Source organism: Alligator mississippiensis, chromosome 5 (assembly GCF_030867095.1).
Source record: "Alligator mississippiensis isolate rAllMis1 chromosome 5, rAllMis1, whole genome shotgun sequence".
Taxonomy (NCBI): domain Eukaryota; kingdom Metazoa; phylum Chordata; order Crocodylia; family Alligatoridae; genus Alligator; species Alligator mississippiensis.
Genome location: NC_081828.1, coordinates 29,078,509 through 29,105,293, shown reverse-complemented (window position 1 = coordinate 29,105,293; position 26,785 = coordinate 29,078,509). Strand labels below are relative to the sequence as shown.

Below are 26,785 nucleotides of genomic sequence, written 5' to 3'. Positions count from 1 at the left end.
CTACTTTGGAAACATGTGGTGCTGCAGAGGCCTGGGGAGAGGCAGGGCTGAACCCCATACTATTCCTCACCCCTTGCAAAAGTTGGAATAATGTAATGAACGTTTTTGGATATCAGAAAGATCAAAGAAAACGTTAGATTCCACAAGTTAAACTAAACGGCTTTCAAGAAGAAGAGCCATTACAAATGAGTACCTCTTTTTGCTCTTATTTAGTGGGTGCAGGGGCAGATCCAGAGGGGTGTGCAGTGGTGCAGACACCTTCCTTTCATGCAATGACACCCTGGAGATTTTTTTAAAGTGCCTGAATCCAATAAGGTGTTCCCTCCCCCACCCTTTCCCTCCTGTCTGCCTAGTGGAAAGAATAGAAGAGAATGGGAGGAGAAGGGCAGAGCCCAGAGGGGAGGGGAGGGAAGATTCTTACTTGTTTGAGGGACTTAAAAAAAGAAAAAAAAAGGCCTCAGATGATGCTCCCATCAGTCTTCCTGCCCTGGTGGAGGGGTGGGAGTCTGGGAGCAGGGGGTACAGCCACTCCTGAGCACTGGTTGCTGCTCCTGCCCCTCCCTTTACAAACTCCTGGATCTGCTCATGAACAGTACAAGAGCGAGTAAAGACAGATGATGGACAGACATCACTAAGTGAAAAGAACAGAATTGACCATTAATGGCTTGACAAACATAATGAGTGTTATAGCAAGGAAAGAATTAAGAAGACTGAATCTTCCAGAAACTCTGTGGGCTGCCAATAGTCTGGATGCTAAAAACCACAAACCTGATAAGGAATCTAATATCCTCCAATAGAGTTTGTAGCTGCACGTTTACCTGTAGATGATGGAGAGTCAGACGTAGTTCACTGCTGCTTAATCTTTTGTAATTGCCTGCTCATTATGCATTTGCTTTTGTGTTTAGACCCCTCCAGTGTTGCCACTTGTTTAAACCGGCATTTGGGGGATATGGAAAATAATGTATATGCTTTTTCATTGTATTCTCTGACTCTTTCTTTTCCTTTGCCCATGATTCTACTAAGCTGGCCATGCAAAGAGTGTGCACTATATTCCTGTTTTAGCAAACAGTTCCTCCTTCCCTCATCTTGACTGTGATGTTAGTCAGTGGCATACCCCCATTCTCTTTTTTTGTCCCTTCCTACACATGCACCAGCCCGTGGCTGCACTGGGCGAGTGGGTAGTAATCCTCTAAAGAGTGTACAGCAGACAAGTTCTGGGAGGCGGTCTGACTCTTTAAAGGACAATACTTCCTAGTGCTCCCTTAAGGTAGTGCAGCTCTGTTGCCCCTTTCTTTGGGCAGTGCATAATGCAGTCAAACCCTGTGATAATATTGTGCTGAGGGTAACTGTTAGCTGGCCAGCTGAGGGATTTCTGCCTTCGTGGTATTTTTAAAGCAGACGGGACTGTGTGAAATCCCTCCATGGGAAGGATTTAACTGTCTGTGTTGGCAATTTTTCTTATAAGTTCAGAGTTAGATATAGTATTTTCAAAAATAATTGTAAAACCAATTCTTAATTGCTAAGCTTGCTTAAGAGACATGTCTGCTTTGTAATCCTTCTGACAGAGACCATGTTTACTCCTGCCATTTTCCAAATGCAAAATTCTGAAAGCAAAGTATACAAAGGGCTTTTTAGGCACAGTCCAGAGTTAGTGCCCTTATGTGAACATCAGGCACCTGATGCTTCCACTTAGTGCAGTGCAATGTACTACTCTCTATGCTCTCAGAGTTGTCAGAACCACTCCTCCTCCTCCTCCTCTCTGGTGTTGTGTGTCCTAAGGGAGCCTCTATACCCCCAATAGCACAGGGTCTGCAATGCTGCCTGGCCTTTACAAGAACATTGCAAATACAGTAAAAGCTGTGTTAACTGGCATGAGTGGGGTAAGGGGAGTGCCAGGTATCTAAAATTCCAGTTATCTGAGGCAGGGGTTTGGGAGGGTGTGGGGTGGAGTGTGGCAGTGGCTGCATGCGGAGCGACAGCAGCACAGAGTGATGTGTGGTGGCTGCGGTTGCTGCATGTGAGCTGCCCCCCTTCCCTGCCCTCCCCCCCACGTGTCCGGCTGGCCAGCTGGAAATTCCGGTTTAGAGTATTCTGGATAGTAGACTGCCAGTTAACGCAGCTTTTACTGTACGTCCTTCCTCCTGTGCAGCCAAGTATGGACCAGACAGAATTTGACCCATGGGAGAGGATTTTTTTAATATTACCGTATGCATTAGACTTTGCAATTGCTTTTTAACCAAGCTTTTGCTATCAGTTTATGACGGATTAAAATGCAGCCTAGATAAATTAATTGCTTTGAGGCAGAACATCCTGAGAAATTGGCAGAAATACATGACTTCCTCCTAAGATATACTTTCCTTGAGCCTCAGTCTGTTGGCTATCTGCCAGTGTAATCTTGGCACCACCACAAGCTCTCTAAGATGACTAAAAGCACTGCAAGGTGTGTAACTAATTTTCAACCTGTACAATGCACTCAGGTTTGTGCTTTTGGTTCCAAAGTTTAAAACACTTTCAAGGAAATCACCAGCCTTTTTTGCATTTTTTTTTTTTTTTAAATAGAATCGGAGCCAAGAAGTGTCTGTTCAGAACATTTACTCTTAATATGTTCAGTAAACAGTGAGAGGGAGGGTTGGGAAAGGAAACCTAGTTCCCACTAATGATTGTGAACATCCATTTGTTTCCATTACTGTCTTTTCATTTTATTTGTAACTGTGTCTCTGCTCCCTGAACTTTGTCAGGCAATCTCTATATCTAGTGGGCGCTTTAAATTTCAGTTATACCACCTGTTAATTTTATTTACCTAAATCATACACAACTTAATATAGTACACAGTTCTCTACCACCACCATCAATGTGTTAGAAAGTGCTGACACTTTCCAGCCAGGAGTAGTTATCTCAGTCCACCCATTACATACTGTTAGCCCAGCTAGCCAAAGTTCAGGAAGAAATTGATAATGAAGTCTAAGTATCTTCAATACAGTTTCTTTGCTCTCAATTCCAAATGTCTTTTAGCCAGCTCAAACTAAAATCTCTCTTTACTTTTTCTTAAAGCTAAACTGTAGGTGCTTCTCTCCTTCCTGTTCCTGTTCAGTTGTTTTTTTTAATTCTGGTTTCCTTCATAGAACCCAGAGAGATGCACTTCCAATGCAATTTGCTATATCAGTCCTGAAGGAAACTCCTTGGGCCACATGTTTTAACTCCTACTCAAGCCTGTTTTGAATACTGCCTTGTTTGCTTCAGCTACCTAGTTACATAAAGAAGCTTAATGGCTTCATTACCTTTATCCTGAATGAAAGGCAGCTGATATACCCACCAACTTCAGCACAGTTTAACTTTATGCACATAAATACCAAATATATTTAACCAATGGCCAGCTTGCAACCAATATACTGCACTCTCTCTGGCAACTTCCCAAGCACTGCTACAATACTTTGCTCCTTGGTCTGAATACCATTATTGAAAACAAAGGATGCAGAATGTTACTTAAAGAAGGATGATGGCTAATATATAACATCATAATAGAGTCTCTGGTTTACAGTCACATGCAGAAGTAAATCTGGTAGATGAAATACTAGGCTATTTATTGATCCACTCTCTGGCAGGAAAGCTGCCTATTTCTTTACCCAGGGTCAAAATTACTTTGTATGTCTTTCTGAGGTATACCATACAGGTAGCAGCTAGCTCATAAAATATATGTACACATGAATGACAAATCTGGATGGATTTCTTTCTCTTTTGCTGAATGCCCAGTTAAAAATTATTTTTGTATAGCTGTACCTCTTTATTAATAGAAAGGGGAATGGCAGGATGGGCACTTTTCAGCCTGAGAGCCAAAAGATGGAAATCACTGACACTTCCGTTCTGCTAGTTTTCTCCTTTACCTTGCCTGTTCCTGTTTCTACTTCTGCACTGCTTACCTCATCTGTAGCTTTTATAAGTAAACTGAGTGGAGAAAAAGGAAGAGGACAAACACTCTGTTCTTGTACCACCGTCCTTTATTCCTCTGGGAAATTTTTTGTTTTACTTTTTACCTGATTATATCTTGGCACAGATATCCACACTTGAGGGCAACGACATTGGAAAATAATTCCCTTTGAAGCCAGCCTCATTACTGTACAGGGCATTGACAGAGAGAGGGTGTTCATGGAAAGGCAGAAGCTCTTTCTCACACAGCAAAATCATAATGTTCAGAGGGCATGAAGTATCTAGTCTATCAGATCTACTTCTGCATGTAATTGTAAGCCAGGGACTCTATTATGATGCTTTATATTAGCTGTTATCCCTCTAAATAAAATTCTGCTTGCTGTGCTTTCAGTAATGTTCAGACCAAGGAGCAAAGCATCATAGTAGTGCATGGGGGAGTTGCCAGAGAGAGTGCAACATATTTTGTCTAATTTAAAACTGTATTTAAAATTAGCTGGTATGAGTTTATGTCCTCATGACCATGAATACACTAGAGAAGTAACAGAGCAGTAGAGGATATGAATTCAGAGTAAGTGGGGATTCTGCTTTCACAACATATTGAAAAAAGACGAAAGGACAGGAACTGGGGATCTTGCCATTTGACAAAATAACTGTCCCACATTTAGGAGAATGTAAGAGTGTAGCATACTGTGATGTTATCCTGCAGCATCCCTGAAAAGAGGTATACTCCATGGACAGTTCCTTATACCCTGCCACAAGGTCCCTGCAGGAGTCATCTCTTGGGGGGGAGCCACCAACATCTATCTCCAGTGGAACCATGCTATCAAGAAACCACAGAGATGCTGGGAGCTAGATGCAGGGGGGAAGCACAAGAGCTCTATGTAGGTCCTTGGCAAACCATCAGTTTTACAAGTGGGATCTACAGATTTGTTTTTAAGGGCTGTCACCAAGATGGAATGATGGGTAGGTGTTCTTGTGAGCAGGGTTAGCTTGTAAGAGACTTGTCATACACTTCCTCTGCCTATATCTTTTTTTGAGGGTGTTATCACAGGAGTGGACATTCTTAAAGAAACAAGGTGAGGGTTATTTTATTCAACAGGTTAACTGGTCTTAATTGTGTTCTGTGCTCTATTTATACACTGATGCACTTTACCTTGGGGATTTAGTAGCCTAGTGCTATATACAGTGCTGTATACAGTGCATTCGTTCTGTGAAATACTGTTTTATTAAAGTACAGTGGTCTAGCGTGTAGGAGGGTGTGTACACACACACCACTGTTATCTATATCTATATCAGTGGTGCTCAATCTTTTGGCCCTGCAAGCCAAATAAGTGATGTGAGGCTGGTCCGTAGACTGGATTGGACCCCACAGGATTGGGCCTGCACACCCAGATCCAGACTGCTGGATTGGGATTGGGGCCCATGGACCCTGCACTGCCTCTGCTTAGCTCTGCATGCCAGGATTTGGGCCCCAGGACCTCACACTGCCTTTCTCCAGCTTTGCACACTGCATGCCAGATCTAGCACTTGGAGCATTACAGGCTGGATCAAAAGGCACCAGGAGTGGGATGTGGTCCAGTGGCCAGGCTTAAGCATGTATATCATAACTGACTATACTTACTTATATCTAAGATGAGGTTCTCCCCCCAGTCAACATGGGGGAAAAAGTCCCTCATCTTATATTTGTATATGTAGTAGGGATGGGGCAGGCAGCTGCTGCAGTTCTGACCCTGGCCCTGACCCCAGGTCAGGGCTAGAGTCAGACCCACAATCGCTGTCTCTTCTCCCTCACTGCTTGCCCTATGCTGCTTCTGCGCCTTTCCCACCACTCCTTTCTCCCCCTTTACTGTCAGGCACAAATTAATTCCAGCTTGGGCTGGATTTTCTCTCCAGCACGGAGCACATGGAAACTCCATCCTCTGCCTTGCCAATCAACTGTGCCACCACTTGTGTGTGGCCCAGCAAGGGTTGCGCTTCTGTGCGCTAAGCTCTGTGACCCAGGAGGAAACAGAACCCAAGCAGCATCTGATAATAAATTGGGGGGGGGAGGGAAGAGGCAGAGATTTTGGGGAAGTTGGTGGGGTAGAGAGACTGGGGAGAGTGGTGTGGAAAAGAGGTAGAAACTGGGGAGAGTGGTGAGGAAGGGGAAGAGACCATGGGGAGTTGCGGGGGGAGGGACAGAGATTGGGGGAGCTAGGGGTGGAGGAGTGCAGGTATCAGAGTAGCAGGGAGGCTGAGGATTTAAATATGAGGGGACTTGACCCCCCCAGCCATTGCTTTCCCTGCTCTAGCCAGGGTACGAGGGGGAAGAATTCAAGGCACCCCTCTGATAATTAGATTTTGTACCTGGAAAATTATAGCAAATTTATAAATTTTCCATGTATGTAATCTAATTATTGGGGGGTTGTCTTCGATTCAGGGTTGTCTTCGATTCAGGTAAATATGAGATAACATTGTATTCCACTAACAAGCTTATCATCTCCCCCCTCCCCCTTTTCTTTTTTTTCAGGCATAGATGTTCTTCACCAGTTAGGTCTTGGGACAGATGCACAACATTCATCTACAGCGACTACAGTGCCATTATCATCTGCTCCATTACCTCAGGGGGTTCGCCTAACAACATCAGGAGTTCTTTTAACCAGTGATGCCCACATTGAGTCTCCCATCACTCAAGTCATACCATCAAATCTAGGGCATCAGCTCACAATACTGATTGGGTTGCATTCTTTCAGAGTCAATAATGCTTTTCTTTTCAGTATTAGAAACAAAAATAGACTATGGTTTGGTATACAGTTGCTACCAAAAAAGGTAGTGGTGTATATAGGGGGGAAGGCCTCAGTATATTTTGATTACAGTGTTCATGATGAAAAATGGCATTCATTTGCTATTGACATTAGAGACAAGACTGTCTCATTGTTTGCTGATTGCGGAAAGAAGTATTACAACAGGGAAACACTTTCTAAAGTGCAGGCATTTGATTTAGATGGTTTGTTTACCTTGGGAAGGATGAACTCTCATTCTGTCAGTTTTGAAGGAGTAATATGTCAGTTGGATATTATCCCCTCTGCACAAGCCTCTGCAAACTATTGTAAATATGTGAAAAAACAATGTCGTCAAGCTGAAACATACCGATCTCTGCCGGCAGTTCCCCACACATCAGCTGAGGTCTACTTTCCAAGCAAACCATCTGATGAAAAAAGGGAGTCAGAACATATATCATCTTATTTAAGAAAAAAAGCATCACACCTTCCTGTTAACAATACTGGAATAGTCCATACTCTACCAGAACCCAAGAAGTCAACAAATATCTCTTCAACAGAACTTGCTAAATCTGAACTCCTGCCCATCGAAACTAGACCTAAAATTAGTATCCAAGATAATTTTAATCTGCTATTTCATCAAAAAGACCTGGACAGAAAGAGGAATGACACCAAAAAAATGCCCAAATTGCATCTAAATCTTTCAGACAATGGCACAGAAGATGCAGGCACAAACAAGGAGACCCCTCTGGTCTCTTCTGTATATCACAGTAAAATGAAAAACACAGGAAAGGATAACGAAGTGGAGCAGCATTTAGATGAACCTGTGGAAATACAGCAAATTTTAAACACAACTCTGTACAGGGATATTGTGGACTCATCCTTGGATAACCAGCTTAATCCATGGAGGGAAGATGCAGTTGATGCTGATGAGTCTTATAATGCAGAAAATAGTTATGATATGGATATTGACAGTTATGCTTATGACTATGATGATCTTGAGAAAATGTTTGAAATGGAAGACATGAGAGGCCCAAAAGGGGAAACTGGGCCTCCCGTAAGTTGTCTTTATTATATATCTTACAATAATACAGTAGCATTCATTTAACAGTAGGCTTTGAAATAAACACTGCAAAGTATGACAAAGCTGTGATTGAAACATCTCCTGAATGCACTGTGCAAATTTATGGGTACTATAAGATGTGCATCTCTCCAGAATGTAATCTTGGTCTAAGAGTATATGTGTGTGTGTGTGTGTGTGTGACACAGAAAAACTATGTATATAAATGTATATATAATTTTACTGGCACAGTACAAAGACATTCAGTTCTTGTAAAGTAATAGATAACCCAGATGTCTTTTTTTAATGCAGCCAGGCATTCATAAATGCTAAATATGGAGGCATCTCACTTAAAATATTACAGAGTAAATTCATACATATTTAAATGTTAAGACCAATGTATGAGAAGAGTGGATAAAATAACAAACCAAATACGTTTTGTTTGTAGGAGTTGCATGCTGTATTGTTCTGATTATGAGGTAACCTCCATATATTCAGATTCGGTTTTAGGGGGAAAAAGCTTTTTGAATTAATATAGGTTGATAACTATAGATAAAGGCCTTGAACTGCTGTTGCCCTTACAAAATCCTACAGGAGAAACAAAAAATTAAGAAAGGACCCAAAGGATTAAATGCACCAAACATACCAAAATTAAAACTGCATGGAAGAAAATTGTGACTTGGTATTTTTACTGCATGCATGCACAAAAAATACTGCAGGACAGGTACAAAATTAAGATTGTCAGTGTTGATTGTAGGTCAACCCCATGTATAAGTCATATGCAATTTTTATGGCTCCTTTTGAGGGAAAAAGACTTTTATAATCAGAACAAAGTAATTTCAGTTGAGCAGTACTCTTAAAATTGAAAACTGCATGACAAAAAATAAACTATGCAAATAGAAGTGTGTGCTGTCCCAAGCAAATGAGTCAAGAACTTCAGTCTCAGGCAAAGTTTTCAGGATCTGTACCAAAACATATTTATACTATTCTTACATTGACTGAAATGTAATTTTATTAGTTATTGTGGTAGGCAGGCTCCAAAATGTTTGAAACTCATGTTAGTATGTTCTTTGATATAAACTTTGTTTCACTTCATGTGCTTTATTTCCCTAAACCTTCCCAATGCATTTAGAGGGAAACTCATATATGCAAGATTATAGACAGAAAAGAGTGTTTCCCATCATGCTTGCTTAATTGGAGAAATAGGATAGTTGATGCCTATTTTCATTTTTGGTTAAAAGCCATAAACCATAGAATAGAGTAGATAATTCCACTTGCTCTCCTCTGTGTTTTTGTGGTTATTACTGGAAAGTTATTTGATATGCGTTAAGCAGCTCCTAATATATGTTTGAATGTGTCCATAAATTTAGTGTATATATTCTATCAGCCCAAGAGACATCTTTTACTGAAGCTAGTCATTAGCAAGTAAAAACATATTTAAGAACCCAATTTTTACTTTAAACAAGATCCAGATGTTTAGGGCATGTGACACAAGTGAGAAGCGTGTTAAAAACTAATTAAAGTTAATCCACACACGATCTTGCTTGCTCCCCTCTGAATGCAGTGTCAGCCCTTTAATTTTTTACACTTTTGCCCTTTGTAACAGTGCTTCTGTAGTTATATCATTTAAGTCAGTAGTTCTAGACCTTTTTAGGCACAAAGCAACTCTCAGAAAATGGCGGCTCTTAGCTTTCAATTGCTTTCAATAGAGTAATTTTTCTGTTGCAAAGAACACAGAAAGAGCGTGACAGGTCAGAATGGTTTTGATGCTATTTGAAATCACTGGGTTTATCTTTTCAGTCATGTGTAGGTGTTTGTACATCTAGCAGTGCTAATATTGTGCAGTAGCCTTAAAAGCATTTCATGGCACCTTAGGGTGCCACATCGTCCTGATTTGAAAATCACTATGGTAAGTCCTTTGCTATCACCAAGATGTCATTAACTCTCATTTTAAAGTTGATGACATTATAGCCAATAGTATGCAAGAAATGAGAGTATTTTGATGATAACTTGTACTGGACAAACTACATAGTTAGGAGAGATGTTAGGCAAGCTTTTGGGCACAATGTGTCCTTCCTCAGGTCTGTCTTTCCTCCTAGGTCCAGGCACCTAATTTTTAACCATTATGACACTAAAGCTGGAGGCAGCTAGGAACCAATCTGGATTTTTACCTTACCCTTGATCTTTAAGATTCAACTCAGTGTCTTAATCTCAAGATCATCCTTTCTTACTGTGGGCCACAAGTCCAAGTCCAGAGCTGTGCTGTTCCAGAAGGACAGGAATCTCCCCCTTCCTGATGTCCTCCCCACTAGGACTTCCTGGGAAATTTGAACCGGTAGAGTCTCTAGAAGGATATTCAGTTGTATGCCCAGATGTCTGCGCTCTGATTCCTGGTGAACTTCAGTGAACATAGGGAGTGCGGTGAAAGCTCCTTCTTCCCTTCTAGTACAGCTCCAGTGTGTGCTAGAGCAGTGGTTCTCAACCTTTTTTGTACTGGGACCCATTTGTAAACATTGGCCAGTTCCGACCCAGTGACCTTCACTCCTGACCTGCTGACCCCTGCCCCCAGTATTTGGGGTAGGGGCAGGTATGTGTGGGGTGGGAGGGGGTGTGGGGCAGGGTTGGCCCCTAGCAACCTAGAAGTCTGACAGTCTGCAAGGGAAAAGCCATGGTTTCCCACATTTTTCTCCTTTTAAAGGATAATCCATTTTTAAAATTTGTTAATCCATTTTTAAACTTTGTTTGCGACACTTTCATGTATTTTTCAAACCCACAGGTTGAAAAATGCTGTACTAGAGCGAATGATCTAGACCTTGGGTTCATCATCTCATTACTCTGCTCCCTCACTCAGACTGCTCCATTAGAGCAGTTATTGAACTCCGTACTACCATTTGAGTGGATTAATATCATTCACATTCCTGAAGTTTCATCACTGGAAAGCTTGAGAAAGAGACAGCAAAGAATTTTCAAAGTTCTTCTGGAAGCAAAAAAATGCTGATGAGGCATGAACCCATTTTTTTGTTTCAGGACATTGTGGTCTTTTTGAATGCTCTGCAAGGATTTCAACAAAGTAACATTCGTCCTATTGGAGCTGACATGCAATAACTAGCTTCGTGGTTCTCAAACTCCTCAGCTTCAATTCAGTTTTTAATCATCTACCATTGCCGATTCTTGCCTAGCCTAATTAGGGCCCCTTGTATTCCATGATCCCACAGCTTTGGAATTCAGCCTTTGGTATTTCAGTTTATGCTTCAGAATTTCAGCTGATTTACAGATAATGTATGGATAAAGCACCCTTTTTAGTATTTCTGTAAATGTAAATAAATGGTTATAAGAATCTATCACTTATGTTAACCAAAATCTCCTTTCAAACATGAAATGAGTCAAATTGGTACAGTATGTGTCTTCCTGAGGCTGAATTAATAGTTTCAAGGCAAGAACTGACCTGTTCACCTGAAGAGGCTGTTATTACTTGTATTGTAATAATGCCTGTGAACTCTGGTAGTATACTAAGACTCTGTTGTACTATGTGTTACATAAAAACATTACAAATATATTAATCCTGCCCCAAAGGGCCTAAAGGTATAGTCAGGAGGAAGTAAAAAGTAAGCTCTGAGAGGGACAGATGTCAAAATTAAGTTTTAATTGGAGTTTTCTTGAGGAATTGGTATTCAGGGAGAGGAACAGAAGAAGAGACCAGATGTAGTGTTGAGAAACAACAGGAGACAGGACAGTATTTCTTGGGTATCATTTGGATTCTGTAAACAGAAGAGGTGGGAGTAAACATGCTCTGGCTGGAGACTGTCATGGAAAAGGCACACCACTGCCCAGGCCCATGCCTAAGGTGGCCATCAGCAGGAGGTCTGCATGAGGCCAACTGTCTGAGATATGCTGGGCATGAATTAATCAGACTTCCACCCTGCCTTAATTTCAACTATTCCATTTGTTAAACGTCATAGAATCAGAGAAAAGTACAGCTGGAAGGGACGTCTGGAGGTGATGTAGTCTAACAGCTGCTCAAAGCTATCTATACTATCCTAGACAAGTATCTATCTGGCCTGTTCTTGAAAACTCCCAAGGGTGGAGATTCCACAATCTATCTAGGTAGTCTTTTCTGATGCTTAATCACCTTCACAGTGAGAAAGTTCTTCCTAATATCCAACTTAAATTTCTATTGCTACAATTTAAGACCATTACTCCTTGTCTTATGCAGCCACGGAGAATAGTATATCACCTTCCTTCATATAACCACTTCTCCAAATATTTGAAGACTTTTTTTTCCTATAAGCTTTCAGCTTCAACCCTGACTAAAAACTTGGGGCAGCATATAGAACACAGAATCTAATAGCAAAGAACAAGATGGGTGCTGTGCATAAGATGTTCTGTTTTATTAAATAAAAAAATGAACAAACTTGTTTTCTGCTAAAACAATAAGACAATGGAAGAGACTGCCTGGGGAAGTTACAGAATCTCCTCCTTGGAAGTTTTCAAGAGGAGGCTGAATGGGTTTTGGACAGAGATGATTTAGGAATAGCATTTGTATGCATTAGCTTGGGCTGTCTGAGGGGATTGACCAGACAGACCCTTGCAGTCCCTTCCAACCCCGTTATTCTAAATAGGGAATAACTGATTGGGAAGCAGTACTGAAGAAAAAGATCTGGAGTTATAATGTATTGCATACTGAATAGCTGTCAGCACCACGGGCATGTCTAGATGAGCATGCATGCGTGCTTTGCACACAGTGCACATGAAAAGGTTCTCCGCACTGCATATTTGCAGCACAAAGCCAAAATTAGATACCAGGAAATCCCGGTATGTAAAAAAAAATTATCTAAAAAAAATGGGGCAGCACATGTGGCTTCAGTGTGTGCCAGCAAAACCCGAGCCTGGCTGGCCAGAGACATGCTCCAGCTGCTGGCCAGGCTCCATGCGTCTGGATCACTGCCACCACAGCCCCAGGAGGCCCCAGGTAAGGTTGCTGGGGCCAGCCTAGATGCTGCCTTCAGCCTCTCCTACCTCACTTGGGGCAATTTGCTGCATGCCAGAGCATGCATGCAGGGGCATTCCCTGGGGACAAGTAACAGCACAACTTAGTGCTGCTGCTGTTTGTCCCAGGGGAAACACGTGTGAACTCATCTAGACATGCATCATACTACTGTGACTAAGCAGAACTATTCAGGTATGGTGTTAATTGGAGAGCTGGATATAAGACAGAGTACATAATCATTCTGCTCTCTTGAGACCCCAGCTGGGCTGTCTGGTCCAGTTGTGGGTACCACATTTGTAAAAGGCAGACAAAGTGGTGAAAACTCATGGAAGAGGAACAAAAATGGTATGAAGTTTAAGAAATCATGATCTCGGTGAAAGCTTGAACTAATAGGGTTTGCTTCCTAAGGCAAGAATTGTTTGGAAAAAATAGAACGATGTTCAATTGTCTTCCAGTGGACATGCAGATAAAACAAGAATTGATCTGTAGCAAGGGAGATTATTACAGGCAGATATTAGGAAAAGCTATCTAAATATATAATAATTAAGCAACAAGTTGCTTTGGAGGATTGTGGAATGTTTTAGTTTTGATTTTTAGGAACAGGTTAGATGGGCATCTGTTAGGGATAGTTCTTGCCTAAAAGAAAATGAACTTTTGAAGTCCGATACAGACCTACGTTTCTATGATTCCATAAGATTCTCTACCGTGCTGGGCAAGAACTCTACCGTGTTTTTTAGGACTGCTTTGTCAGGACTTGGGACTTGTACAAAGCTGGCTCTGAGGCATAGCTGCAAATAGACATTAATATTAATTAACATCCTTCTTTTTTTCCTTTTAAAGAAAATGGTAGTAACTAGTTTCAACAGCCTCTTGAGCAAACAAATTCTATAATTGCTGTGCATGTGAAACTTCCAACAGAAACAATGAGATTTCTGTGTTTTGAACAATAACAAGATCAGCATCTGGGATCTGACATGCTGCAAATTCTAACTACCAACTGAAGTATTTATTGCAATGGAACTATATTTGATACTAAGCAATCCTGGCCTGACCTTATATCAGAGCAGTGAAATAGGAATCCCCAGGATTGAATAATGTGTCTATAGTAAAGTCCTGATCTTGGAAGTGACCTGGCCTAGGCACATACCTGTGTACATCTGGAGTCCCTATCAGGGCAATGGGGATTCATGAGAGTGCATAAGTCTGCCTCATGCTGCCAGTTTAAGGATTGAAACCTTTAGTGGCTCATTCATGAGCACTCTTATTTGTGAGTTGGGTGGCCTTTCTTAATATGTGAATGAATCCTTCACAGGGAAATGTCTGTGAAATACTAGAAATATCTGTGAAGAAAACATACATACATTATTCTTACTAAACAGTTCCTATTAAACCATTTGCATTTGCACGATAAAGTACATTTTTATAATATGTCAGGTCTCAAATTATAGCTATGTAAATATTTAAAGATTGTTTAATTAGGCTTTACAATTACTGTAAGAAAGATTATTGAAACAAATGATTAATGGCTCTGGATTAGAGAAATATAAATTTGGCTCTGGAATGACTGTAACAGCAGCTTGCTTAGCCTCTGACAAAGTAAGCTGCTGCTTGCGAAAGCTTATGCATCTGATTTACTTAGTCCATAAGATATAAATCATCCCTGCCTTCTGCCTAGAGTAAGCGTGCAATTAGTGAAGTATTTTACTCTGAGTAATTAGGGCTGTCAGTTTCCAAACACTGCTCTGTCAGGCTGAAGGAGCCACTCAGCTAGTTGAATTAAAGGGTATTATTGTTAATACTTTATCCAAATGTCTGGACTGTTGGTATAATTGGCTGGCAGTGTTTACCCAATAGCTTGTGATCATGCTGAGAAATGGTTAAGTTGCTTCTGCTGATTCACTTAGGCAGGTAGCTCATTCTTCCACCTGAATGTATGAAAAGTAGTGGTGGTAGCTATTAAAGAGAAAATCTATGGTTTAAGTTGCCCAGAGACAGGAATACTAGGGACAGCCAAAACCTAGAGAGACGGTCTCGAAAGAGGTTTTTTTGTTTGTTCTTTTTACAATAGTGTGAAATGTTTTTTAGAGCAGATAATGAAAGGCACGTCTCTTTAAATATGCTATTTAGTGCAAGAGTATCTTTTATTGACTGGTTGGTCATGATGCTGGCAACATTTTGCTCCATGAATAAAATAATTTTTCTATAAATTTGTATTTTCCAGTGCCTTTAGTTGAATTTTAAAATTTGTTCATTATTTGATCCATTCGGAGAGCACCATACAAAATGAATACAAAACAAAATAATCTTTAAAAAGAAGCCACATAGGCCCGAACACTCAACCTTTCCATGTCCAATAAATGTGGGGAAAAATCAGAGAGGGAAATAAATATGTATTACTATTTTCATGAAGAAAATGGGGTTTCCAGCTATCAAAACATTTTTAAGAAAATGCTGTCAGGCTCTGAAATGAGGTGGGGGTAGACTTTGCAAAAAAAAAAAAGGAACGTAGCATGGGTTTAAAATACTTAACTATTCCACTTTATTAAGAAATATAGGGCATGTCTACACATGCTTTTACACATGCCTAAACTTAATGCGCATTTGCCTAATGTGCATTAAGGCAATTTAGGCGTGTGTCTACACATACACATATTAAGGTGCATTAACACTCTGTGCAGACCAACTTGGGACTAAGGTTAGTCCCATGTCAGTCGACATAGTGTTAGTGCACCTTAGCACAACTAAATGTATGTTAGGGCACTTTAACTTTTGCAAGTATCAAATTGGTACGAATAGCCTAAAATTGCCATTCATAAGGTGCATTAAGGACACGCAAATGTAGACCTGTGCCGTTAATGCACCTTAAAAATGGCTAATGCATTAAATCAGCACATGTAGATGTGCCCATAGTTGACTTTTTCCCCATGTGTGTAGCCTCAGGATAATATTCCATACAAGATGCATCTTTTCACTTCAGCAAGTTGAAGAGGAAAGATTAGAAAACCGTTCCACCAGCTGTAAAAAGATGGGAAAACTCTAGGGGTTTCTTAGTTAAATTTTTGGAACTCTCCAACAAAAATACCAGGTCAAGATCTCCTTCTTTGTCTCTGTCTGCTATGTTTTATTCTTGGATCTGAAATGCACAGAAGGATCTTTTCTATTGCAGAGGAAATTGGCATGCTAACTAATACTTGGGTAATGGCCACCATCTTCAATGACTGACTATAAATTGAACTGGAGACCTCCAGAACTAAAACTGTGCTGCTATAACTTGAACTGAAAAGCCAAGACCCTCAAACCAACTAGTACTCAATACTAATTTGTATTATGTGTATATTGTGTACAGAGACAAGTGTGTAACATATTCTCACCAGTTAATTACACTTGGTTCTTCCAGCATGCCAATAGTGCATTCCATATTCATACACAGAAATAGTTCCAATGTACACAGACTGTTGCACCGGTCTTAGGATAAGACTTGCAATCCTGATAGCATGCATAATTTTTCTTTTATTGTCCAACAGTACATATATCATTGCTTAAATGACCTGCATGCTCTACTTTCCATATTTCATTTTGCAGGGGTTACATTTGTTGGAAACCTGTTATCTGAATAAAACACACTAAATACCTGGAATTGTCGGCTTTCCCCAAGAAATAATCAGAATTTGACTGTTTCTCCCCTGTGTTCTCAGAAAGCTGAAACTGTCCTGAAACCAGTATTTTTAGGAAGCTGGGCCAAGAACTGGATTATAGGTTCCCAGAAGGCAGTGCAATGGCACAGGTGTTTGATAATACCAGTCTGGACCCACTATGAAACTGCAACAGAAATCACTTGTTTATTTTGACCACAGTGCTCTTATAGTTCAGTTATCAAATTTAGATTCAGACAAACAAGTGTTAGTGAAAAACATTGGGAAGCATAAGGAGCCATTGTAGATTAATACTACTTCACATTGAGTTGCTTTTTCATTTGCTGTGGGTGCATCTACACATGCAATTTACTGAGGAGTAGACTAATTAGTTGCAGAGTGATGAACCTGTTTACATGTGCACTGGTATTAGGGCGTAGTAAATTAATTAACTTCACCGTAAGGCTGAGTTAATTTACTGCACTGAAACACCTGTAGATGCCGATTCCAAGCATAAATTGTGCCCAGACAGCCCAGGTAGCTGAAGGCCTGCTCCGTCCTATTGCTGCTGTCCTAGGCGTCCGTGTAAATGCTGCACCTGGGAGCAGTTTCTTCTGGTGTGAACTGCTCCACAGTTTATTGCTTCACATTAATTTCACATGTAGATGCACCCAGTTGTATCTTGTTTTCAGCTGTAGATTCTTAAATGCCTATTACCATGCATTCTGGGAAGCAGCAGTCTCCCTGCTGCTACCAGTAAAATGGCTTCCAAAGTGTGGGATAAGGAAATGCAATTCATCTCTACTTTTATCTGAGACAAATACCATAACAGAACGTTATAATAATAGTCAGTGGTGTAGTGATAGCAAAGAGTGCTGAGTTCCTCAAAGAACTGGGCCGTAAACTTTTTTTTTCCTTTGAAATTAGAGGCTAACGTTTGTTTTAGAATAACAGTAACCTGGTACTTAAGAATGGTATGTACATTTGGATTTTGCTACAGGAAGACATTTTATTTAGAGCCTGATAGTAGCCACCTCTCCCCACCAACCTAAAAACACCAGGATGCCATTCTTTCTCCAGCAGGGACTAACATGAGAAACACAGTACTTGCAGATGTGCTGCAGTTTGACTTAACTTTGACTTCAGGACATTCTGAAGCACTCTAGCTACAATCCCAATCCCATACCTGGATGCGTTTGGGCAGACTGTCATGCTCATGCACAGTCTTGTTGAAGTCACTGGTGTCTCCCAAACATTATTACTAGGGGTGCAGTGATAAAGATTTTCTTGGCCGATACCAATGGCCGATTATTAACTAGCCATATAGGTTGATACTGATCCAATAGCTGATTTACAGAATCACAGCCTGGCAACTTTCAGCACTAATGCCACCCGCCCAACTTGGAGCCCAGCCCAGCCCCTCCACTGGGAAGAGGCTGACACAACCCCTGGACCCAAGCCCACAGCAGGCAGCTCAACGCACAAATCCAGGGGGTGCTGGGAGGGGGTAGGGAAAGGATGTGGCTCCCCACCTCCACCCCGTGCACAAATCGGGGGGAGGGGGTACTTGCCCCCCAATTCCTCCCCTAGGCGTGTACACAGCAGTGGGGAGCTGCCTCCCCTCCATGCCCCACAGACAAGCCACACACAGCTCTATCCTGCTCCCAGGGTTGCATTCACTGCCCTGGCTGGGCAGCACCTACCCCTGCCCCACTCCCTCCCTCACCATGGGGGCCTCGATTTGCATCCACATGGACTCCCCAACTCCCCTTCCCCCCCCCCCCCCCAGACTTACTGGCAAGAGGCTGCTCTCAAAGCTTCCTGGCTGTATTCCTGGCTGCATGCATGCTGCAGCTGTGCGCGTGCACACACCATTTATCAGTGACATTATCGGCTATACTGGCCAAAAAAAGCCAATTGCCAATAATGTTAATTTTCCTTTTATTGGTGCCAATCCAATATGCCACTGATATATTGGGGCACCTCTAATTATTACCATTCTAAATCCCAGCCTAAGTTGTTAAAAAGAGTGAGTAACTATGCCCAGAGTGGAAGATACCTATGTAACTTCCCCACCAGTTGTCATTGTTCTTGAAACACAGTTTCAAGTATAGAACAGTGACATTGAAAGCCTTTTCTGTGTTAATTGTGTCCAAAAAATAAAAAGACTTAAAGAAAAAAAAGAAAAAGGAATAGTTTTGGATCTTTTAAAGATAACTATGGTAGTTGTAGAGGAGAGTTATCCTCCTTAAAAAATAAAGGCTCATAATATTTTTTCCCCAGAATTGTTCAGTGTTTTGTTCTGTCCAAGGAAAGGCAATTGGTTTGACATTACATAATGTGCATAAACAGAATTGGCTTCTGCACCAGTGAATTTACTATTCTAAGGGCGGTGATAGTAATTTTGCCTAAGAATTCAATATTAATAAAATCATTCACTAAGTGCTAATAAAAACTGTGGAGTAGTACAATTTTTCATTTCCTGCACTGTTTATTTATTGCTATTTCAGCTACAACAGTAATAATTTCCTTGGCTTCGATAGATTTTTAATCATTTTGAACAACATCAAGCAATTTCAAGGGCTATTTAAGCATTTTATCTAGTGCACAGCCTGAGTAGCTGTGTTCTGTGCAGGGGTGAAATTGAGACGTGATGAAGAAGACAGTAATAAAATCCTTTCCTCAGACTATTCTGTGTCTACCTTCATTAGATCCTACCATTTTGCCACTAGTCTGTTCTGCAGTGGAAGTGTATTGATTCTTTTACAACCAGGGTCTCCTGCACCTGCATGGATTGTACAGTTGAAATTTGCCCTTGAAAAGTAATGGCTGAATAATACCTTAGGCAACCTCATAGGAGATAGTACAATGGCTTGGGGTTTGATGTAAGCCAGCATGGGATCTAGACTGGTTTTTTTTACATTCGTTCCAGTACAGATGTAACATCCTCAAGGGCCTCAAAAGTTAACAGACAATGTAATAAGAAAGGAAGAGATTTTTCTAGGGATAAAGCTCCTAACTAGAGTGAGGTTGCTGCTACATCTCATATCGATGCAAACATTAACAGTCACATGAAATTGCAAAGTTTATTTCTCATACTGCCAGAGTATGTATGAATTTACTTGTGAAAATCAAAAAGAGTTTTTTCTTTAAAGGGAGTGATATCAGTTTAAAAGAATGAATATAAAAGATCAGGATCATCAAACAAACTTTCAGCCATGCTTGTCATATTTCTTTGACTTTGTATCTTCCTTTTGTATGATTTGTGGTTTAGTTTATTTCAGTACAACTCTTTGAATTGCCTAAAATGATAAATGCAGTGTTTGGGAAGTAAAAATTAGTAAGCTATGTTTTTGACTTAAGTTAATTTTTATGCTCTGTTTTGAAATATATTGCACTTCCTTGATTATAAACCTTGAAAAGTGTTCTTCCAGTAATCATTTTAAGCAAAAGGTGCCCACTAAACTGGGAATTACAATCCCTGTGCATGAAGTAATTTTAACCGTACATCTCCAATTTGGAGGCAGGTTTATAAACACACATTATAGCTTTAGTTTGGGAGCTTGCTTCCAAGATGAGCAGGTATCTGCAATCGGTAATAAGAAGCTGAATGTCTTTGGGAGAACTAGTCAGAGTTTGATCTGCACTACAGTGATTAGTTTGATGTTAGCCTTAACTATTTGATGTTTGTTTCTCCAGGGTCTTCCAGGTCCTCCAGGTTTACCTGGGCCATCAGGGAAGAGAGGTCCACGGGTGAGTAAAATAGGTATATTTTTTTCTTCAGTTACAAGCTGAACTTTGATAATTAGTCAAGCTTTGAATCACCATTTTATTGTAGCCTGTATTCATTTGCTAGTCAATTAAAATACCATGTTGATCTCCCTATACAAAGTGGCCCGCAACAAAATCAAATAAGAAATATGTTGACGGTATGCATTACTTTCAGCAAAGGTGATCCTGTGTGAATGTGTGGACAGATTACTTATATTAGTTACTTATATTGAAACAATTGGTGATGGACAGGGGGGACAAGGCTGAACTCCTCAATGAGTTCTTTGCCTCAGTGTTCCTAAGTGAGGGGCACGACAAGTCTCTCACTGGGGTTGTAGAGGCAGCAGCAAGGCGCCAGACTTCCATACGTAGATCCTGAGATGGTGCAGAGTCATTTGGAAGAACTGGATGCCTTTAAGTCGGCAGGCCCGGATGAGCTCCATCCGAGGGTGCTGAAGGCACTGGCAGACATCACTGCAGAGCCACTGGCGGGAATATTTGAAAGCTCGTGGCGCACGGGCCAAGTCCCGGAGGACTGGAAAAGGGCCAACGTGGTCCCCATTTTCAAAAAGGGGAGGAAGGAGGACCCGGGCAACTATAGACCTGTCAGTCTCACCTCCATCCTTGGCAAAGTCTTTGAAAAAATTATCAAGGCTCACATTTATGAGAGCCTGGCAGGACAAATTATGCTGAGGGGAAATCAGCACGGGTTCATGGCAGGCAGATCGTGCCTGACCAATCTAGTTTCTTTTTATGACCAGGTTACGAAATGCCTGGACACAGGAGGAGGGGTGGATGTCGTATACTTAGACTTCAGGAAGGCCTTCGATACGGTATCCCACCCCATACTGGTGAACAAGTTAAGAGTCTGTGACTTGGATGACTACACAATCCGGTGGGTGGCAAATTGGCTGGAGGGTCGCACCCAGAGAGTCGTGGTGGATGGGTCGGTTTCGACCTGGAAGGGTGTGGGCAGTGGGGTCCCGCAGGGCTCGGTCCTTGGACCGATACTCTTTAATGTCTTCATCAGTGACTTGGACAAGGGAGTCAAATGTACTCTGTCCAAGTTTGCAGATGACACAAAGCTATGGGGAGAGGTGGACACGCCGGAGGGCAGGGAACAGCTGCCAGCAGATCTGGACAGGTTGGACAAGTGGGCAGAAAACAACAGAATGCAGTTCAACAAGGAGAAATGCAAAGTGCTGCACCTAAGAAGGAAGAATGTCCAGCACACCTACTGCCTAGGGAATGATCTGCTGAGTAGCACGGAGTTGGAAAGGGATCTTGGAGTCCTAGTGGACTCCAAGATGAACATGAGTCGGCAGTGTGACGAAGCCATCAGAAAAGCCAATGGCACTTTATCGTGCATCAGCAGATGCATGACTAATAGGTCCAAGGAGGTGATACTTCCCCTCTACCGGGCGCTGGTCAGACCGCAGTTGGAGTACTGCGTGCAGTTCTGGGCGCCACACTTCAAGAGGGATGCGGATAACCTGGAGAGGATCCAGAGAAGGGCCACTCGTGTGGTTAAGGGCCTGCAGACCAAGTCCTACGAGGAGAGACTAGAGAAACTGGATCTTTTCAGCCTCCACAAGAGAAGGTTGAGAGGCGACCTTGTGGCTGCCTATAAGTTCATCACGGGGGCACAGAAGGGAATTGGTGAGTATTTATTCACCAAGGCGCCCCAGGGGGTTACAAGAAATAATGGCCACAAGCTAGCAGAGAGCCGATTTAGATTGGACATTAGGAAGAACTTCTTCACAGTTCGAGTGGCCAAGGTCTGGAACGGGCTCCCAAGGGAGGTGGTGCTCTCCCCTACCGTGGGGGTCTTCAAGAGGAGGTTAGATAACCATCTAGCTGGGGTCATCTAGACCCAGCACTCTTTCCTGCTTATGCAGGAGGTCGTACTCGATGATCTATTGAGGTCCCTTCCGACCCTAACATCTATGAATCTATGAATATGCTTCCAACAGTGTATATACTTGCAACAGTAATATTTAATTTTTCACTGCTCCTGTCTGGAACTCAGAAGTCTAATGTTAGGGTCATTTGCCTTCTGGACTGAAGGGGAATAGACTTCTGAGAATAATATGTTCCATAGCTACAAAGTAGACAACAACAGAAATTGAATTACCTACTGCTGGCTAGGAAGAAACTTGAACAAAGATTCTCCTTTCCTTTAATTGGTACAGCAGGCCAATTAAAGGATGATTTCTATGGGCATGTGTAGACAAAACAGGGGCCCTAAATTGAAGTGGTGGGTTTTTGAAAACAGCTTCAATTTAGAGCCCTTTAAACCCCCGTGTCGCGCACACACCCAAACTTACCTGCCTCTCCGGTGGCAGGGAGATAAGGGCTAGCTGCCAGCAGGCAGTGTGGTCCCTGGACTGAGAGGGGTGGGAGGGAGCTGGTGCTTTCCTCCATGGCAGCGGCGGGCCCCCCCTCCTGCCACAGGTGGCACCTGCCCACAGGCACCTGGCTCGGGCGGTCCTGGGGAGCACTTTAGCCGTGGAAGGAAGCGCTGGGCCCCTGCTCAGCTCAGGCAAGCAGACAGGCAGGCTCCTAGGGAACAAAAAAGATCAGGCTCATTGCTTTTCTTAGGCAGAGCCTGCCTTTCCAGGCTGCAGCCAGGCTTCCTGCAGGGCTTCCTACAGAGTTCCTGAGCTGCACAGAGCCCGGTGCTTCACTCCGCGGCTGTAGGGTAGCAAACTAAAACTCCTCAGAGTTTTAGTTTGCTACGCTCCAACTCATTTAAGGCATGTTATGCCACCAAATTTCTTACAGCAGCTGGAATTACTGCTCAATATGCTGCCAACGTGTGCAAATACCAACACCATTAAAGCGGTACAAAAGCATTTAACCCACTTTAAACACGTGCCCCTGGTTTCATTTACACACAGCCTACATTCATAGCTGCTTCAAGTGATGTTTACCATAGTTAACACACAAAATTGTTGAGGTATCTACTTGCCTGGGAATGGTGGATGGTAAGGGAAGGAAGGAATTTTCCCTGGAAGGGATCAGGAGTAAGTGTAGGCTTCACGCCTGAAGGCTTGGTGCAGTGAAAAAACATTTATGACTGCAATAAAGTGACCTGCATAAGCTGAGATGGGGGACGAGGTTGCTGAGGACTGGAGTATTCAGCAGTTAAAAGGATGGATCAGAAGACGTAAAGGAGGCATTTTGGGTAAGCCATGTTTACCTGGGTTGGTGCTTTTGAAATGAACATTTGAACAAGCCATCATTTGGTAGTACGTTGAAAACAAATATTGCATGTTCTACTGATCTTCCATATTAGCTGCTGAATAAAAATGTTGCATGTTTATGCTTCCAAGTGCTGACTCATAATGTTGGAAAGGATTGGGAAGATATCATCAGACAAAGGAATGAGGTTTATAAATAGATTACATAGAGCAGGTGGAGATAAAGAGTATGAGCCAACAATATTTATTAACAGAACAACAAAATAGCACTGATTACAGCTTCCCCAAATCAAGACTTCTCAGATTTCATTTCCTGATGTCTTTCTTAGGGTCTTCCCTTTCCTAGGGTTTTATCCTTCTGTGTTGGAGCTGCTACTTAGGTGACATCCCAGCACTGCTTCTGCAGCATCAGGATTTTATATAACAGAGCTAGCCATACTGTTTCTGTTCCAGATTGTTGTTGTGCTTCCTCTGATACAACTACAGCCATAGCTTTCAGTGTTTAATGCACAGTATAATTGTTACATATGAGTAATTTATGTGGACAGTAAACATTGTATCTCTTAACAGTTCGCAGAATTTGTGATTTATGTTATGACAGCATTAAACCAGATTTTTATAAACTGTACAAGAGAAGTACTGGCCCCATTGAAATGAGAGGAAGTTTTTCTTCAAGTGACAAGAGGGTTTTTCCTGTAATGTTCTTTCATGCCTGGGAAATGAGTAGCTGTTGACAACCATTGTGTTGACCATTTTCTGCAACGCCTAAATCTGCAAGGAAGATCCTAGCACTGTTAGGATCAGAGGCCCAGCGTTGAAAAACAGTCTAATTTCTAGCATAGATGGCACAGAGACCTGATTTTCTTTCATTGCAGGAAACATTTTAGATATCACAAGCCACTAGTTGTCTCCCATTTTTAGTAGCGATGCTGAAAATCATTTTGTACTTCCTGCAGTAGGAGTAAACCCATTTCAGCACCACCTATAGGTAGGGTGCTACCCAACTCAAGAAGGTGTAGCTGGCCAATTTTGAGGGGAAATTGCAGGGCTGGCTGCCGTTTTCATGGGGCTGACTGCAGTGCTCCCCACATGCCTCTGATTGGCCAAGGGGTCCCAGTGACCCCATCCCTCACTGCTGATTAGTTATGAGGACTATCTGTCATGTGGCCCAGCCCCTCATTGCTGATTGGTAGAGAGGGATAGGGCCACAGGACAGGCAGCCCTCTCAGTCAATCAGTGGTAAAGGGTAGGCGCAGCAGCCATCCTCAGCTCCCCTGTATGCCAGTAGACCCCCCTCCCCCCAGCAGGCTGCACAGCTGGGTAGCAATGCCATGAGGATTTCCTCTGGGGAACCAGCATTTTATTTTCAGTAAGTTTTCTTTTTCACAGATTGTACGGACATTGCCTGCTTTCACAGGCCATGCTGAATTATGCATTTTACATGAAATCCAAGAAAATCACAATTTTTGGTAGGTCTCTACCTATAGGAAGGTAGAGTCCTGTTGTTGACAATCATTATCAGCAATAGTTTCCTTTTGTAGCATAGTTAGACCCATTCAGTCATGCATACCATATGTCCCTTGTGTGGAATTTTCAGGGTCCACCTACACTGCATCCTTCCAGCTGCCAGAAGCACATGTTTGCACCCTATCTACCTGTTTCCACTTTTGTGCACCAAACATGAAAAGGTATCTATGAAGTCATTCCAGGCGTACCTTCCCTGTCAGGACCTCTCAGATTCAAAACCAGATCATCCTTATCCACAAGCAGAAGGCTAGGTCACAGATCTAACAAGCAGCTGGCCAGATTCCAGCTCAGCCTGGGCTTTCTTCATGAGGTTCCCATTGGGGAACCAGGTGCCTTTGATGAACCAACGGGACCTACAAGACCTTGATGAAAAGGCTTTAAAACCTGTAGTGTAATACAGTGTTGTTAGGTGCTGGTTCTTGTGTTTGTGCTAGTGCTTGATTGCTTACCTCAAACACACCCTTATTGCAGCCCTTGGCTTGATATCCTCGACCTGGACTGATACCTGTTCTTGACCTTGGCTTCTACTATAGTAAACCCATCCACTCAGCCAGACTACCTATGTCCTAACTCAGTGGTGCTCACTCTTTTTGGCTGGTGGGCTGGAGGGTCAGTGCCTGGTTCCTCTGCAGTCTACATCCTCCCAGTGGACCCAATTCAGCACCTGGGGTGGGTCCTGGGGGCCCCATCCATCTGTGCAGAGTGGGGTTGGGGGGGCAGGCTGGCCCAATCCAGCTGTGCAGGGGAATTGAACATGGCCCAGCTCTGCAGAAGGAAGGAAATATGGCCTGGCCCCAACTGGGCAGGGTGGAAGGGGGAAGGAGGTGTGGCCCAGTCCCAACCTATGTGGGTATAGTGAAGGGGGAGTGACTCAGCCCCTGATAGGGAGAGTGGTCCAGTTCCATAGAGAGAAGTGCATGCAGCCTGTCCCCAACCCATTCATGCAGAGGGAAAGGGCAGTAGCCTGGCTCTGATATGGCCATGCAGAGGGAGTGTCATGACTCAGCTCTGACCTGCTGCTTGTGGCTTGGGACTTTGGCAGTGGGAAGGAATAGCAGTATGACCTGCCCACTGCTTCCCCACTACCAAATTTCCTAACCATGGGGAGCCCCGCAGGCCAGTCTCCAAGGCTCAGCAGGCCATATTTGGCCCATGGGCTGGAGGTTCAGCACCCCTGCCCCAGTCAACCCTTACATTCATTCTGGCCACTCTTGAGACTGCAGTCTCTAGAACATGTGGAAGTGACTGTTGAAGAAGCATCCCAAAGTCCCATTCACAGCTACATTTCCAGGTTTGGCAAGCATGAGTGGGAATGGGAGAGGATGGCATGCTCAGCACCATGCCTGCCAGGCAGTGCTGAAATATGTTGTGCTTTAGTTGAAGTCAGTGAATGGTGAGCATAAAAAGTCAACTTTGTCTATCAAAATGGTCAAGGTTCTGGGCTGTTGGCTGGAGAAGAAATTGTTCCTATTCCTTTTAACACCAGCTTTCTCTATTGTAGATATACGTACATCAAAAATGTGATGTTTAAGATGTATATTATTTCCAGACTTCATATATTATGCTATAGCTGAAAAACCTGCCATGAGCTTATTTAAAATTATCTGGGAACACAATGAAACTGAGATCTTTGATGGAGCCTACAGAAGTTAGGTGCTCAATTCCCATTTAATTTCAGTGAGGACTGGGCATCCTATACCTTTAAACTCCTTTGAAAATATCAGTCTGAAATCATACAAGTGACAATGATTTTTTCAGGGTGATTGTCTGGACAGTGTTTCCACAAGTACCAAACATTGCTAGACCTAATTCTGAATAATTTTATACTTTCATTTTTTTTCTAGGGCGTTCCAGGTCCACATGGTAATCCAGGTTTGCCAGGGTTGCCTGGTCCAAAGGTAAGTTAATGTATCCATGCAGCC

At 42.4% G+C, this 26,785-nt stretch overlaps 1 protein-coding gene across 7 annotated transcripts in view; it reads left to right on the top strand.

Annotated features, from left to right (window-relative positions):
- COL24A1 (collagen type XXIV alpha 1 chain) overlaps positions 1–26,785 on the top strand; it is a 286,537-nt gene that overhangs the window by 30,043 nt on the left and 229,709 nt on the right. For all 7 annotated transcript variants that reach the window (XM_059728018.1, XM_059728017.1, XM_059728015.1 and 4 more), the window contains exons 3-5: positions 6,434–7,740; positions 20,062–20,115; positions 26,708–26,761. In XM_059728018.1, the coding sequence (XP_059584001.1) occupies positions 6,434–7,740; positions 20,062–20,115; positions 26,708–26,761 (1,415 nt within the window). The remainder of the gene's footprint in view (positions 1–6,433; positions 7,741–20,061; positions 20,116–26,707; positions 26,762–26,785) is intronic.